Source organism: Falco cherrug, chromosome 3 (genome assembly GCF_023634085.1).
Source record: "Falco cherrug isolate bFalChe1 chromosome 3, bFalChe1.pri, whole genome shotgun sequence".
Classification (NCBI taxonomy): domain Eukaryota; kingdom Metazoa; phylum Chordata; class Aves; order Falconiformes; family Falconidae; genus Falco; species Falco cherrug.
Window position 1 is genome coordinate 52,675,123 of NC_073699.1, and position 15,493 is coordinate 52,690,615.

Below are 15,493 nucleotides of genomic sequence, written 5' to 3' on the forward strand. Positions count from 1 at the left end.
GTAATTTTCTACTTCAGGCATTCTGGCATCCTTATTTACATCCTATCACTCCTAAATAATTTCCAAGGTTTTACCATGACTTTTATTTGTTTATAACAAGTAACATCAACTTTTGCTTTACGTATCTGTAACTGTATTTGCACTGCTTTTCACCCCTGTATTCTTCCTGTGACTTAGGAAAGTATACAGGAACAGTTTGTCAGAATATCAGACAGGAATTGTTGAAGAACTACAAATAGGTATGTTCACTTATACATGTCATATATATTACCTAAGCATAAAACCACCGCACGTTCAGAGTCTGTTAACTTCTAGACATAAAATATCAAAGAAAATGAAGACACAGAGCTATTTAATAATTCTTCACTTGTTTTTTTTTTCCCACTAAGCTTCAAAATTTCACCACTAGATCCACAACAACCTGTCTTAGGTAGTTCTGTTACTCCTGTCACTGAGCATTTTGTGATTTTTTTCAGTGCTGGTAGCAAGTAATACTGAAATAGTAGTATCAGTCCTGTACAGGTGCAGCATGGAAGCTAAGTTGCTCAAGACCAAAAAGGGAAGTCTGCAGCAGAACAACATGAGCTGAGCTTTTTCATGTCCTAGTTGTAAACAGGACACCCTCTCACCATATATGAAGTGAACCAAAGCAGTAGAATGCAGTCCAGCAGTGGGACAGGTTGTCAAGTGGCAGCAGAAGAGAAGAACTGATCAAGGAAAGATTTGTTTCAGAGGTCCTGGGAAACTTGATTTTATTATAAAGCATTCAGTTTATAAGAATTAAATGAGTGTAGTTTTAATAAGAAGAATATTCAATTTCTATTACTTGCAAGTAATTTTAGGTGACTGAAGAACTGTTTTCTTAATGAGCAATTATTACCTCTCAAAAAGAAAAAAATATTTCTAAGGTTGTCATTTTCAAGGTCTTGCAATGTTTTAGTTTGTCATTATCTCAGAGAAAAAAATTCACAATCTCATACTTCAGCATGTCTTTACATCAACATGGCACCCAGGAGAATCTCTGCCTGAAACAAAAAAAAATACAAACCTTTGTCCTGTGCCCAGAACTCTACTGAGGGACCAACCCCACATGCCCACTCTGAAATCAGTGAGATGTCTATCTGACAGCTGCAAGTCTGATGCCCAATAAAGCAAATTACTCTTTAGCTGTGGGGCCTAGAACAAAAAAATTGTAAGCCAAAAAATTAGTTACTTAAAGCACACCCAACATCATTACTCATTGTCTTTTACAAATCTAAGTCAAATAGAGGCACTTGGTGTTAATGATTTCTTTACAAGGTCAAAAAAGAGGGAGTCAGTCAAAAATAGTTCCATTGAGTACACAACACTAATACTGTTTAGAAACCACACCATGAAAATCTTAAGTAAACAACACTGTTTCTTTTCCCAAAATGTGCCCTCTAACATCAAAATTAAAATACCTACCACCATTTTCTTCTCCATTATTATTGTTTGTCTCAGCCATTTCAGCGCCATCTAACTCAGATTCACATCCTAAATCCAATGTTCCATCAGTAGGGCATGTTGATTCTTCTTTCTACCATTAAAAAAGAAAAAGAAAACTGAAATTAACAAGAAAAAAATCAATCATGATCCTGCTGCATCTGCGAAAATAGATTACTGCAGTGTACTCCTCATGCTTACATTTCAAAAACTAGAATAAAATAAAATATGCTTGGGAGGTACTTCAGAGAAAGATATAAAAACAGATTTCATGAGACAACTTGCCAAGCAAAAGCAAAAAAGCTATTTTGTAAAGTCGTAACATACTTTTTTTAAAAATGTCGAATAAAATGCAAGATCTTGCAACAAAACAAAACCAGACTTGTTTGGCTGTTAAAAATCCTGGTTTTCCAGCTGAGTGTCCACAACATTGCAGCAAAACACAAATCCTTTAATGTTTCTTTTCTGCCTTTCCCTGTTTTTTGAATTCAAATAACTGAAGCAACCTGGAGCTCACAAGCATGGGAGAGATTGTGAATACCTGGATTTGTGCCAAGAATATCTCCCGATTTAAAGAAAAACAACAGCATTTGTTTTAGTAAATTAGGAAATAGAGCTTCTGAAAACTACTAATTCAAGCTCAGATACAGAATTTTTAGTTATCAGCAACAGGCAAATCTATATCGTTTTATATGTTTAAAGCCCTTACATCAAATAAGTCTGTAATAAATTACAAAAGATCCTTCCCCCCAGCCCAAAATTGTAACTGACTACATTCAGACTGCCAAATATATAATGTCACTTTCTTGTTTCTCACCTCTGACTCACATTCCTCCACTCCTATTGTGAAACCCCTCTAAGTTTGACCATCTACAGCAAGAAAAAATTTCCACCCACAGAAACCATTATATACAGACCAAAAAAGAAAAATAAAGAGGAAAAGGAATAGAAATAGCATAAAGGCAAAATTCTATCACTATAATTATATTCCTTCTCAAAAGCAATAATGCAACCTGTAAATTAAAAGCTGCTTTATATCAGACTTGCAAATAATGTTAACTATTCAAAAATAAAAGGTTAAAACAATTACTTAATGAGGAAGACAGTGATCCTCTTGAGCTTACTGCTCATAAAACAAAGGCCTTTCTGTGAGCAACTCTGAAAAAGCAGCATTTTAGCTATGCTACGTGTTTTTTATACCATATGCCAAATGTAAGAACATGTATATGCTTTCTAGGATAAAACATTTGATGTTTACTTTCATTATAAATCCTTTCAAAAGACATCTGAAAGCAGTTAGAAGGACTATCAGGTCATTTCCTCTCTAAAGAATCTAATCTGTTTACCTTTATCTCTATTGAGACATTCATAAAATGGATTAATAGTGCTATGCACTTGCCATATACAAAATTTAAACTTACTTTGAGAGCGTAGAGTCCTGACTTCCCAGGGATTTTGAAGAATGTTCCATCACCTACACGAGTGTTAGTATGAAGCATTGCATTCAGGCAAGCTAATGGAGAGGTTCCACTGCAAAATAAAATTGTGCAGTCCAAGACTGAGTGCCTCTTGTAAAACTATTCCATCGGTCTATTTTTTCTAAAACTCATGCTTGTCCAGCTTTTTTTGCTCCCCCCCACCCCCCACCCCCCACACCCTTTTTTTTTTAAATTCTCTCAACCCTGAAAACATCTACATTACAATAACAGGCCAGTTTCAAACTTAATCATATGCATCTGTCCCCTAGGCTCGAGGCAAAAAGTCTGTGAATTAGAATTATGCTTTTCTTCATACAGCAACCAGCTCCACATTCTGGGAGAACCAAAGTCCAAATATTTATGTGAAATTACTTCGTAAATAACACCATGAAGCCTCAGTTTTGAAATGTTACAGACAATGTGGCTGCTGCACATGAATGATCAAAACAGTACCAAGTTCAAGGGCAGCTGCATCCCATAGGATGAAAGGCAACAAAAGAATAATAAAGAGCCCAGGAAGAACACATTTAAAATTAAAAGTGATATATAGTTAAGCCTTCTTCTGGCTTAACACAATCAGCATGCATTGCTATAAAAAAATACAAGCATGTTTGAATCTTCTATGAAGCACTATCTTTTCTAATTAGAGTTGGTTTAAAGATTAAGAGATTGACCTACTCAAGGTAGTAATTGCAATACCACTGTGGAATGCATGTTAAAAGGACTATTTAAAAAGAAACACAAGACATTAAGAAAAAAAGAGTGCTTGTATAGAGATGTGTTTGTAATATATGCGTGTTTACATGAGAAAAATAAAGCAAAGTGTTTCTACCTTAGCTACACTTAACACTATTCTGAAAAGTTGATCTAAGAAATGGTGGGTAAGAAGGTAGTCATAAATTATTTTATTTCATTTCAATTTAAAGTACCAGATTTATAGATGTACTATCACGTCTTTGTCCCCATTTACAGACAAATGTACACAGTGAACTCAGGGATGGAATGTGAAACTGTGCTTCTTCCCTGGGGTCCCGAGCCTGCACGCATGCTTATCTTTAGCCACATAAATATATTCCACTTGGTTAAGTGGAACAATGCCTGTGCATTAAATTAAGTGTGTTGCTAAGTATTTCAGGATTAATTATACACTCAACTATAAACCAGGAACAGGGCTTCAAAAGTCCATCAGAAACTATTGCTCTTTATTATGCATTATTACAACACAACATCCAGTCTTAGTTGAAAATTGCATGACTGAATTTTTTAATAAATAAAACCGGACTCTAATTGTCATCTTTCATATGATGATGCTCTCTGCTGATTTCCATGTTTCTGTTAAAATAAAATTAATCCTTACTGTACATGTATTAAGTTAGTGGCAAGACAGATAGTGTGGTAATTGCACTTCCAGTAAAAATTCAACTATAAAGTGTCCTCAGGACAGGAGGTCCTGTCCAATATAATTTATTCACTATTGATGACTTAAGTATCACATTACTACATCTAAAATCAAAAAGTACAGGTAAAAATGCTGCTTGTTGATAAGCTTATCAGATATTTGATATCTGAGTACTGTAATATTATAACCCTAATATAATAATAAATATAATTATTATTTAAAAATAAAATACAAAAATTCTGAAAAGTTTTTGTTTCTTTTTTTCCCTTGCAGATAAAACTAATTCCACATTCCATTTTGAAATAATACTGTAACACAAAAAAACCTAAATATGGTAGAAATATAATGATATTGCTAGCAGTAGCACAGAAAACATTAAGAGATATTTTATTGAGTTTAATGATTACTTAAAACAATTTTGGAATAAGTAGGATACTTCTCTTTGCACCTTTTCCTTATTGTATTAATGTCTGACAAGCAAAGACACAAGATGTTTAACAGAGCAGTCCTACTTCCATAATTTTTTCCATATGTTAACATACATAACATGAAGCAATTTCGACTCTCAGAGTCTTGGATCTTTTTAGTGAAACATTATCACAGATTAAGACTTTCTCTGCGAGATAGAAAGAACTTGCTGACTCTGCAGTGGAAGACAAACTCAATATATCAAGAAACAATCTGTGTGCATGTATGCACTATTTGTATCCTCCTATTCCGATGCTGATATTCTGGACCCCACTCTTATTTTTAGATATCATTATCCAATTAAAATTATACAAGATGAATGAACCCAAAATAGAGGATCTGGCAATACCTCATGACCACTACTGTGCTCACAGCAGATATCTTAATCTTCAAAGTCTAGCCAACTGGCAAGTGGACAATAGAAACTACTCTCTGACTTACAAAGAAATCCGTATCAGTTACTAAGCCAAGAAGTACTTTAACTACTGTTATGCTTGTTTCCTACAGATACCTGCAATTCCTAAATAACTTGGCATGTAACCAAAGGGCCATATCACCCTTCTTGAAAATTGAATTTGGGTATGTCTATAATGAGCACAAAACAAACCACACAAGTTGCAAATGAAACAATGATCTGAATACTGTGAGGCTGGATTTATTTTGAGCTAGCGGCTCAAACTGAAATTCCGCAGTGTCCTTTATCCCTGCTATTTTGACCCACGTTGGCCAATGACTTGTCTATTCTTCTGTCAGCACAGTCATTCTTAAAAAACTGTATTAGGATTCCCAAACGTTACCCACAAGGGATGCTGGAGACACTTGTAATACATGCTATCACAACACATGGGATTGTGGTTAGAAAGCCCAACAATCAAAGATCCTATGACACAGACTGATATCTGAATCACAGAGCAGTTTCTGAGGGATCCATACTACTTATTGCATGCTTTCTAAATTCTCCTACAGCCTGAGGACATATTCGTTCTGCTCAGAGCTGCTGGCACATATTAATACACCGGCCAAGGACTGCCAAATATAAGGCTCTTTGAATATCAAAACCGGCACAGTTTGACCTAAGTTCTTGAAACACTCCAAGTCAGTTCAACTTTGATTCAGTTAAATCAAATTGGATACAATAAATTCTACTTCGTAACTTGATATCTGTGAATTTTTAGAGCCATAATGTATTTTAAACAAATGTATTGCAAATATCCCCTAGTCTACACACCAGGAATACGTTTACCATTTACAGCCTTCAGGTGCAGAAGGTTCACACTATTTATCCTCTTTTGGGTGATATTGCTGTAAGCCACTGTGGTATTCCACAAGTCATTCATACATGGGAGTCAGCCTCTGTAGCGCTATGTCTTTAAGAATGATCCTTTCCTGCTTGTATGTTTATTTTATATAAATACACATATATGCATATATACAAGCAGTATACCCACCCTGCACACTTTTAATTAGATTTTAAAAAAGAAAAATTACTTACTTTCTGCAAAGGTCATATGAAGTTACAACAACCAGCAACATAGGAAAGAGAAAAAAATTACTAATTAGCCTTCCAATATAAAAGTCGTTAATACAATTTGATTATTTAAAAGACATCAAGCATTTCAAAGTTTCATAAATACTCTTTCCAAGAGTCACTATAAGTTGGTAGTATTTGGTGCATACTGCCAAATATAATCACAAAATTCCCGTACATTATCAAAGAAAGATTCTCACCCCAGCTCCCCCATTCAAAAATATTTCCAATATTTTGTGATTCTGGGCTCCCTCTACTGGTCATGCAGCCAGTGTTACCTAAATCTAAATGCTGGACTAAGGTCTCTACACACCAAGCTCCCCAAAAACGTGTTGGGAAGTAGAGATTTCAGTTACTTTCTCCCCTGCCACCCTCCTCAAAACCCTACAAAAATCTGCAAAAAACACCAGCAAAAACACTACTTATTTTTATATTATAAAATTCTCAAACACACAGTTTTACCAGAAAAAAACTGAAAACTTCTGTGGTTATACTTTTAATTCTAATGGTCTTTATACTAGACTGCTTGCCAAGAGAAAAAAAAATTTGATCTTGTCAAAATAAAATATGTTTTAAATATGGAAAAATAATTTGACTAAAGCCAACCTGTCCAGACAATAGTGTGGCAGACAGTGAATGTTTCCTGACACTATGCAGACAGGGCACCTGGAATCCTGCAGCAGGCAGCATTTCAGCCACGCAGCCCTGCCCTGCACACGGTGCAGCCTCCTCCCAGAGCTTAGAAGGGTTCCCGATCTGTTCCTAAATCTAACAATGATGCTGTAAGAGAGGCACTTAGCTATCATATATGTGTTCAGTATTTATTTGTTTGAAATCATCTGCTCATTTCATACAGATCCATAAATCGTCACAAGGGAGCAACAATTTTTACTCGCGGCTGGTGTGTAAACCAAAACGCTTCAGAACTAATTTCTAGACCTGATATGAAGTCACACAGAGTAAAAAAATGTTTATAACGCATGCAAGTTATACCAGTTTCAGAGTACACAAGAGTGACAACAGATAAAGAAAACAAAACTTATGAGGGAAGGCTGTAGAAAACACATTTGTGTGGTCTGAAAACAGAAAAGTAAAAGGTGTAATTGTAACTTCTCAGAAAAACATAAAGGGCTGTTGAAGTCAATGGAGATAAGTGCTCTTCATGGCCACTGGGGCAAGAAAAAGAAAGTTCACAGATAGTCTAAAAGTGAGTGTAGCTGTTGATGTTTTAATCAACATCCGAACAGAGCTGGGAAGTTTGTAAAATGACCTTCATCAGATCATCAAATACACACCAGTCCTGGCTGGTACATATACTGGAATCTGTCCCAGTGTTAGCGTTTGTATTAAATAATCTCTTGAGCATGCATCCAGCACTATATCCTGGGATTCTTTATTTCTTTAATAAATCAAAATTTTGCTTAGGGCTGAGGCTAAACACACACCCTAAGTGTATTTACTCAATATATACAGCAGCCATATACAGGTGGAGAATTGACTAGATGTCTAGATGTGCACTGTTTGCTGAAGTGTTTCATAGAGCAATGCATGCAGTACTGGACACCCAGTTTGATGAAGCCAAAGCAGAAGCTTTCCCACAATCTTCAAGGAACCGTGTGCCTATGGTCTTGCTATTATATGCCAGCAAAATGTCTGAAATTGCCTTAGAAGACAGCAGCCACGACCTAGCTTGCGAGTGACACACAAAAACACTAGGAACTGAAGCAGCAATACCAAGATAGCTGTCCTATATATCAAAAAGACAAAGTGCCACTGACTGCTCTAGAGCCACTCTCCCCCCACAGCCATGCTTGACTGAGCTGGCAGTGCTGCACCAGCTGTTGGTGCTGGGGCCAAGGCTCAGGGGGGAAGAACCAGAAGAGGTGCAGTGAACAGCTGACTGAAAAAAACCTAGACATTCAGCTGTATTCAAATGGTACAGGCACAGGATCCTTCCCTTGGCACAGAAAGAAGTAGAGAGCACAGAGTAAACGTCTGAAAATAACGCTGATGAGTGCAAGATTTCCTACCAACCCTCTACAAGCTTTCAGCAATAAAAGCTTCAAGTCAGTCTAAACAAATCAGATCAACTGTCTTCCCTAGTTATTTGGTATACCCCTACAGTGTGGTGGACTGACCCTGGCTGGACAACAGGTCCCCACCAAAGCCACTCTATTGCTCCCGCTCCTCAGCTGAATGGGGAAAGAAAATACAAAGGGTCAAGGTAAGGACAGGGAGACATCACTCAGCAATTACCGTCACAGGCAAAACAGACTCGACTTGGGGAAATTAATTAATTAGCGATCAAATCAGCGTAGGATAATAAAAAATAAAACCATTACTCCTACCCCTCCCCTCTTCCCAGGCTCAACTTTATTCATGAATTCTCTGCATCTTCCCCCCCCCCCCCCTTCCTCCCCCCAGCAGCACAGGGGGACAGCGACGGCATGGGGCTGGGTCAGTCCATCACACGCTGCCTCTGCCGCTCCTGCCCCCTCGGGGGAGGCTCCTCACACTCGGGCCCTGCTCCAGCCGGGGGTCCCTGCCACGGACACGGCCCTCCATGGACTTCTCCAACCAACGCGAGCCCTTCCCAGGGCAGCAGCCCTTCCCAGCCTGCCCCAGCCGGGTCCCCCCCCGGGCGCAGCCCCTCAGGCACAGCGGCTCCAGCGCGGGTCCCCGCGGGGGCACAGGCCCGGCCAGCAAACCTGCTCCCGCCTGGGCTCCTCTGCACGGGGCCACAGGCCCTGCCAGGAGCTGCTCCAGCGCCGGCTGCCCGCGGGGCACAGCCTCCTCGGGGCATCGCCCTGCCCCGGCCTGGGGTCCCCGTGGGCTGCAGGTGGGGATCTGCTCCACCACGGCCCTCCACGGGCTGAGGGGCACAGCCTGCCTCGCCAGGGGCTTCACCGCGGGCTGCCGGGGAACCTCTGCTCTGGGGCCTGGGGCACCTCCTGCCTCCCTCTGCGCTGGCCTGGGGGGCTGCAGGGCTGTTGCTCTCACAGCCTCACTCCTCTCTGGCTGCAGGTTGCTGCTCAGTTTATCCCCCCCTTGCTAAATACGCTGTCCCAGAGGCGCTACCGCCGTCACTGATGGGCTCGGCCTTGGCCAGCGGCGGGTCCATCTTGGGGCCGGCTGGCGCTGGCTCTGTCGGACATGGGGGAAGCTGCTGGCAGCTTGGCACAGAAGCCACCTCTGTAGTCGCCCACTATCAAAACCTTGCAACGCAAACACAATATACACGGGAAGACCTCAAACAGTGTATTTACTTTATCATCCAATGTTAAATACAGACTACACATTCCAGGTAAAATTTCATTAATAGAAGGCAAAATAATAGACTAAACATGTTAATCCAAACTAAACCAATTTAAATTCTCAAACAGAAAAGCTGAGTTGAACGATCAATTTAAATCTCGCTTTTGAATTTGTTCCATTTATTTTCCTATTGCAAGACTAATTCATTCATTGCATGAAATGATTAAAACACCTCAATGAGAAAATGAATAGAGTTTTAATGTAATATTACCTTCTGCTAGTCACAAGACTATAAATGCATTCAGCAATTATCTAACTTACAAAAATTAATCTAAGTTGTATTTTCTGATGCTAAAACAGCAATGACATCTTATTTACTAAATTATTACAAGTGTACTTATTTCTGTTAAGTCATTTTTGGAAAGAAACTGGAATTTGATTGGCTTTTAAATACCGAATGAAAATGCACTAGATGTGTTGGAATATAATAGGAATAAAGGCAGACTTTTCAAAATGTTAAATATCTAACAATTTATTAAACAATAAAAACATGATCTTTTAGTATGTGGGTAGTAGGTAGCTAGGGAACTATCTACTGGTTTTATGTAAACACTAGTGAAACTATAGAGCTGGTAGAACTCAGCCTCTCACACAAAGCTTTTATTCCTAAAATGAAACAAGAAAGAGGCTTTATATTTTTTGAACTTCCAAGTGGCTTCTTAATTTTAAAGGGACTACTAATGAGAAATACAGAAAATATTCTTGATACCTATAGTTGGTGTGACTGTCAAAACTATTTATGTTCTAAAGTCTTAACCACTTAAATAATAAATAAACTCATAATAAATGTCTTGAGCCTTAAACAGCTTTTGCAAAAGTTTTACAGGAATTGAAGTGCATACGGGTAGAATACTATTTATATAGTTTCAATAAAATATACTTAAGGCTTATTCCTAATATAAGCTCTCCCAATTGGATTTTTAAATGTATTAAAGGATTAGAAGAAATTTCTTAAAATATGTATTTTCTTAAGTTTATTTTTAATCAGTTTTATCCACATTAGCCAAAATTAACATCAGTTTTGTTCTCATTTGGGCAGGATCCTAAAAAAAATTTTTACATCTCTGGTCCTACTTACGCTTCACATGTAGCATCTGACTTTCAGCCTTTGAATATCACAAACATGGCTACTATTCTTGAGCAGCACAAGTAAGCCAGAAAGCTCACAGCTATCAGGTAACACAACAGACTAATACAGCCGATTTGACTGTAGTCTCACAGACCGCAAACAAACCCCAGAAGATGATAGGGAAAAAGAGCCATTATATAGACTATTGACATCGCTTCATACTCAACCCTCATACAGATTCTTGTTTTTCTAAACCAGATGAAGATAGAGGCAAAATTATTAGTAGTATGATGGAAAGAAAAAGGACCAGTACAGACACGCTAAAACATCCATCACAGATACCTCGCGCCTGTCTCACAAGCTAGCAGAACTCACCTATCAGTTTTCACTGAGGTTAACCAAAGTAGTGAATCCCATATATCTAATGCAGAAGAACACAGCAATGAACTTGGACTTTGCCCTTTGTAGCTTGTGAGGGACTTACAAGCAGCTGGAATCACAGTTAACTGAAGTATCTGATATACCACCAAGAAACTGAATCTTTTCATTGTCTTTCTGGTGTGAAATAATCTGGAGCAATCCTGGAGAGAAATTCAACACGGATACTAAATTCAAGCCAGGTTTCATGAAAGGGTATTTTTTGCATTCCTTAGCAGGAAATCTCATTTACATACTCACCTAGTCTGGTTTTATATTTTTAATTCACCAAACCTGGGATCAGGGAAGGAGTTGGAAGTGAAGCTGCTTTCACAGAACTAACGGGTGTCTTCCCCCTCTTACCAGATCGCCCCCCAAGCATTAAAAGAACACGCTATCTCCTTAGAGGAATGGTAGCAGCCACCCAGACAGACACACAAAGATTATTCAAGTACTCTGTGAAGGGATATATAGTGTAAACAAATATTGGAGATTATGCCACTACCCTTAAGACCTATTTCTACCACTTCTAGGATCTTTCTACATAAACCAATCTCCCTCTGGACCTTTTGTACATCTACATACAGCTACTGTGTGCAGTGATTACATGACATTAGCACATACAATAAAGCACAAACCTAATAAACCTCTAGCCATAGGTCATCATGAGAAAAGCAAGGTGGACAAGTGAATGAAACTGCTAGCCAAAGGTGACTGTGACAAAAAGACAGGGGATGCTAGTAAGAAAAGGTTGGTTTGTTTCTTCATTTAAGAGTTTGCCAGACTGGTTCCATTCACACAGTCAGTCACAAGTGACTAGCTGACCACAATCTGAGATGATACTTACATTTCTTGGGAAATCAAAGTTCTCATGCATGACTACCCACAACTTTTTATTCTGATTACCTCTCAGTAGGTAAGAGTTTGGCTCACTTTTGCAAATGACGGCATAGACTTAGGGTTTTTTTCACCTCTTAGCTGTATTGCAGCACTACACTATATCTCATCTTTCTTTTTTTCTGCAGCGGGAAAGACTACTGAAGACACATCAGGTCTGCCCTCTGCTCTGTACAACAGTCTTTGATAGATCAGCATTTCCACCCTTACCTTTACAGCACTCTGTGGTCTGAGGCCAGGGTATATGAAGTTCTGGTACCCTACAACACTGATAATGAATCTTTTTGACATTGAGAGCAAAGTGTATTGTATCTCCTCATGCTGGCAGCCTGGGAAAACCTAATGGTGTCAGACCTGGTGATAATAACCACAGTAATGTTCTAGAAAAAAAACCAAATGGAATTCATCTGTGGTGAAACCAGGGCTTTATTATGACTCATCTAAAACAATGAAATGAAAAGCCTCTGTAACAAAAGTTCATCACAAATCTCAGTACTCCTTAAGCCAGTGAGGCTTTTTTTTTTTTTAAAAAAAATATTTTCTCTCACAAGAAAGCCTTCACATACAGAAGTTCCAGAACCTGTGTAAAACGTAAAAGCATTCCCTAATAGAATTTTACAGAGTTATTGCCATGGATTTTGCCCTGAATATATTTTTCTTTCAAAAACATTTTTGAAGGAAAAATATCCTATAGCTATAGAAATTTACTCTAGGTTTATAATGTATTTGAAAACAAGATGCTAGCAGTATAGCAACTAAATTTGAGAAGGAAAAATAAAAACTACACAAGCATATCATATCAATGCCACATTATACATTGCAGACAGAAAGATATAAACACCCTCTCAAAATTTAAATATCCCTACCCATTATTTTTGCTGATTACCCTTGCCCTTTGTCAGCCATGCCTCTGAGTAGGTCTCCCTGAATATCTGTAATGTTCTGAAAAGTATGCTTGAAACACCATGACACCTCTTTAAATGATATTCACATATGGCAACAAGCATTCCTCGACCAGAAAGGAAATGAGAATACAAGTTTTATAGAGAATGTTTACACTTTTCTGTGTTCTCTAACACCTGTGAAAACCTGAGGTTTTTCTTCTTTGTGAAGAAAAAAATCTCAGAGAAAGGACATATAGTACATGCATCTCTGTACTTTGAATCCTTACTATTTCATTAGATTTAGTACAAATAATACTAGAAAAAAGCAATGCTAACAAAAAAGAAGTATTTTGAATGTATTTTTGAAAGACACAGGTAAAGATTAAAGAGTACCTTTTGAAATCATCCTAAAAGAAAAATGTTTCAGAAAGAAAATTATCCCGAAAGAACAATAAATCAGCATGCGTCAGAGATGGTCACGACAGCTAAGGTGTCCAAAGGACTGAGAACACCCACCTCATTCAACATCACTTGAAAGAAACTATTTGATTCCTTTGTGTAACAAATTCTTATACTGGTGAAATAATACAGTTCTCTCCGACAGCTAATTCCTATTCAAAAATGTATGGGTTTTTCTCTTCTCTTTTAATAAAATATTTTCTTTTAATAGTTTTAACTGATTTCATTAAAAAGCAGTAGCACATTTTTCATTTTCTACTTTAATACCAATGATCACCGTGAAGGACAAAATTATAAAGAAAGGAAAAAAATAAATTCCTGCCACATGAAAGGAACTCTCAAGTAGAGGTTAAAAAATGGCTTTCTTAAAGAAACCATGGGTTTGATATATATGATGTCTTATTTTAGTATCAGATTTCACAGGCCCTTGTGGGTTTTAAATACATATGTTTAGAAAAATGAAGTAATGACTGTGCTACAATCAAAAATGTAATAAACCCAAGAAAAACATTGCCACAAAATGTGCAATGTATAAAATGAGAAAAAACACCCCACCCTTCCAAATATTCTTGGCTTCAAGTTGGGTGAAGCTTACTCCTCAGAAAAAAAACCAAAACAAATACACCAAAAAACCCCGTGGAAAGCAAAGTGACTATGCTGAACAAGACGTAGTCAGTAATCACCAAATGCTTTTTGGCCTCTAAAATTTAATCACCCTACACAAGGGACCTCTATGAAGTTATCCCAAGTTCTCTTGTTTAATTTGGCTTTTTAACTGGCCAGTCTCCACAACTTGCTCTGTAGTGCTTTAAGAATATCTTGCATGTGTGTTATTGAGATTTAACTGGTTAGTCAAATGCAAAATAAAAAAAATACACCACCCCCAAAAAAAGGTTACAGCTATTTTTAAGAACATTCAGCTCCACCAAGGTTCACATACTCATATAATTGTAGCCTGATTTACATTGTGAGGAACTTCCAGAAGTCATCTAGTCCAACCTCCTGCTCAAAGCAGGGTCACTTGGATCTGGGCCTTGTCCAGTCAAGTTTTGTGCAATCTCCAAGAATGGAGACTTCACAGCCACTCTGGACAACCTCCTCCCATGCTTAACTGCTCTCACTGGGAAAATATTTTTCTTAGTATCTAATCAGAATTTTCCATGTTCCAATTTGTGTCTGTTGCCTCTCATTCTTTGCTTCTCATGCTGTCACTGTGCAACCTCCAAAAAAACCTTGGCTCTGTTTTCTCTACACCCTCCTGTTAGTGAGCTGTGGGCTGCCATGGGATCCCCCGAGCCTTTTCTTCTCCTGTGTGAACAAGCCCAGCTCTCTCAGCCTTTCTTCATACACCATATGCTCTAGACTCCAACCATCTTGGTGAACCTCCACTAGACTCACTCTGGTATACCAATCTCTTACCTGTACTAGGGGGCCTAAAATGGGACATGGTACTCCAGATGTGGTCTCACAAGTGCTGAACAGAGGGAGAAGGATCAGTTCACTTGACCTGCTGGCAATGCTGTTGCTAACACAGCCCAGTAAGGGCTTGGCCTTTTTTGCTGCAAGGGCACGTTGCTGGACTAACATCTGGCTTGTTAACAGTCAAAGGACTCCCAGGTCATTTTCTGCAAAGCTGATTTCTAGCCTGTTAGCCCTCAACCTGTACTGCTACATGGGTCACTATGTCCCAGATAAAGGAGTTTGCTTTTGCCTTTGTTGAATTTAATGAGGTTCCTGTTAGCGCAATTCTCTGCTGTCTTGACCCCTCTGAATAGCAAACCAGTCTTCCAGTGTACCAGCCACTCCCTCCAGTCAAAGATCATCTCCAGCCTTGCTGAATGTGCACTCTGTCCCATTGTCCAGATGTTTATTAGCAACATTCAACAATAACAGCCTCAGTATAAATCTCTGAGCAACACCACTTAGTAACTGGTCACCAAACAGAGTTAACACATTTGATAGAAACACTTTGGGCCCTGCAGTACAGGCATATTTCCATCCATCTTATTGGCCACTTATTGAGTTCCTATCTCACCAATTTGACTGTGAATATACTATGCGAAATGATGCCAAAGGTCTTGCTAAAGTCAATGTAAATAACATCCACTGTCCTCC

At 38.4% G+C, this 15,493-nt stretch overlaps 1 protein-coding gene across 3 annotated transcripts in view; it reads right to left on the reverse strand.

Annotated features, from left to right (window-relative positions):
- ASXL3 (ASXL transcriptional regulator 3) overlaps positions 1-15,493 on the reverse strand; it is a 132,889-nt gene that overhangs the window by 72,665 nt on the left and 44,731 nt on the right. For 2 of the 3 annotated variants that reach the window (XM_055705539.1, XM_027805876.2), the window contains exon 1: positions 1,049-1,156. Coding sequence is in view for 1 of the 3 variants with exons in the window: in XM_055705540.1 (XP_055561515.1) it covers positions 1,447-1,558; positions 2,886-2,994 (221 nt within the window). In the remaining 2 variants the exon portion in view is untranslated. Of the gene's footprint in view, positions 1-1,048; positions 1,157-1,446; positions 1,559-2,885; positions 2,995-15,493 lie in introns of those variants that run through there. The other variant, XM_055705540.1, reaches the window with a different exon arrangement.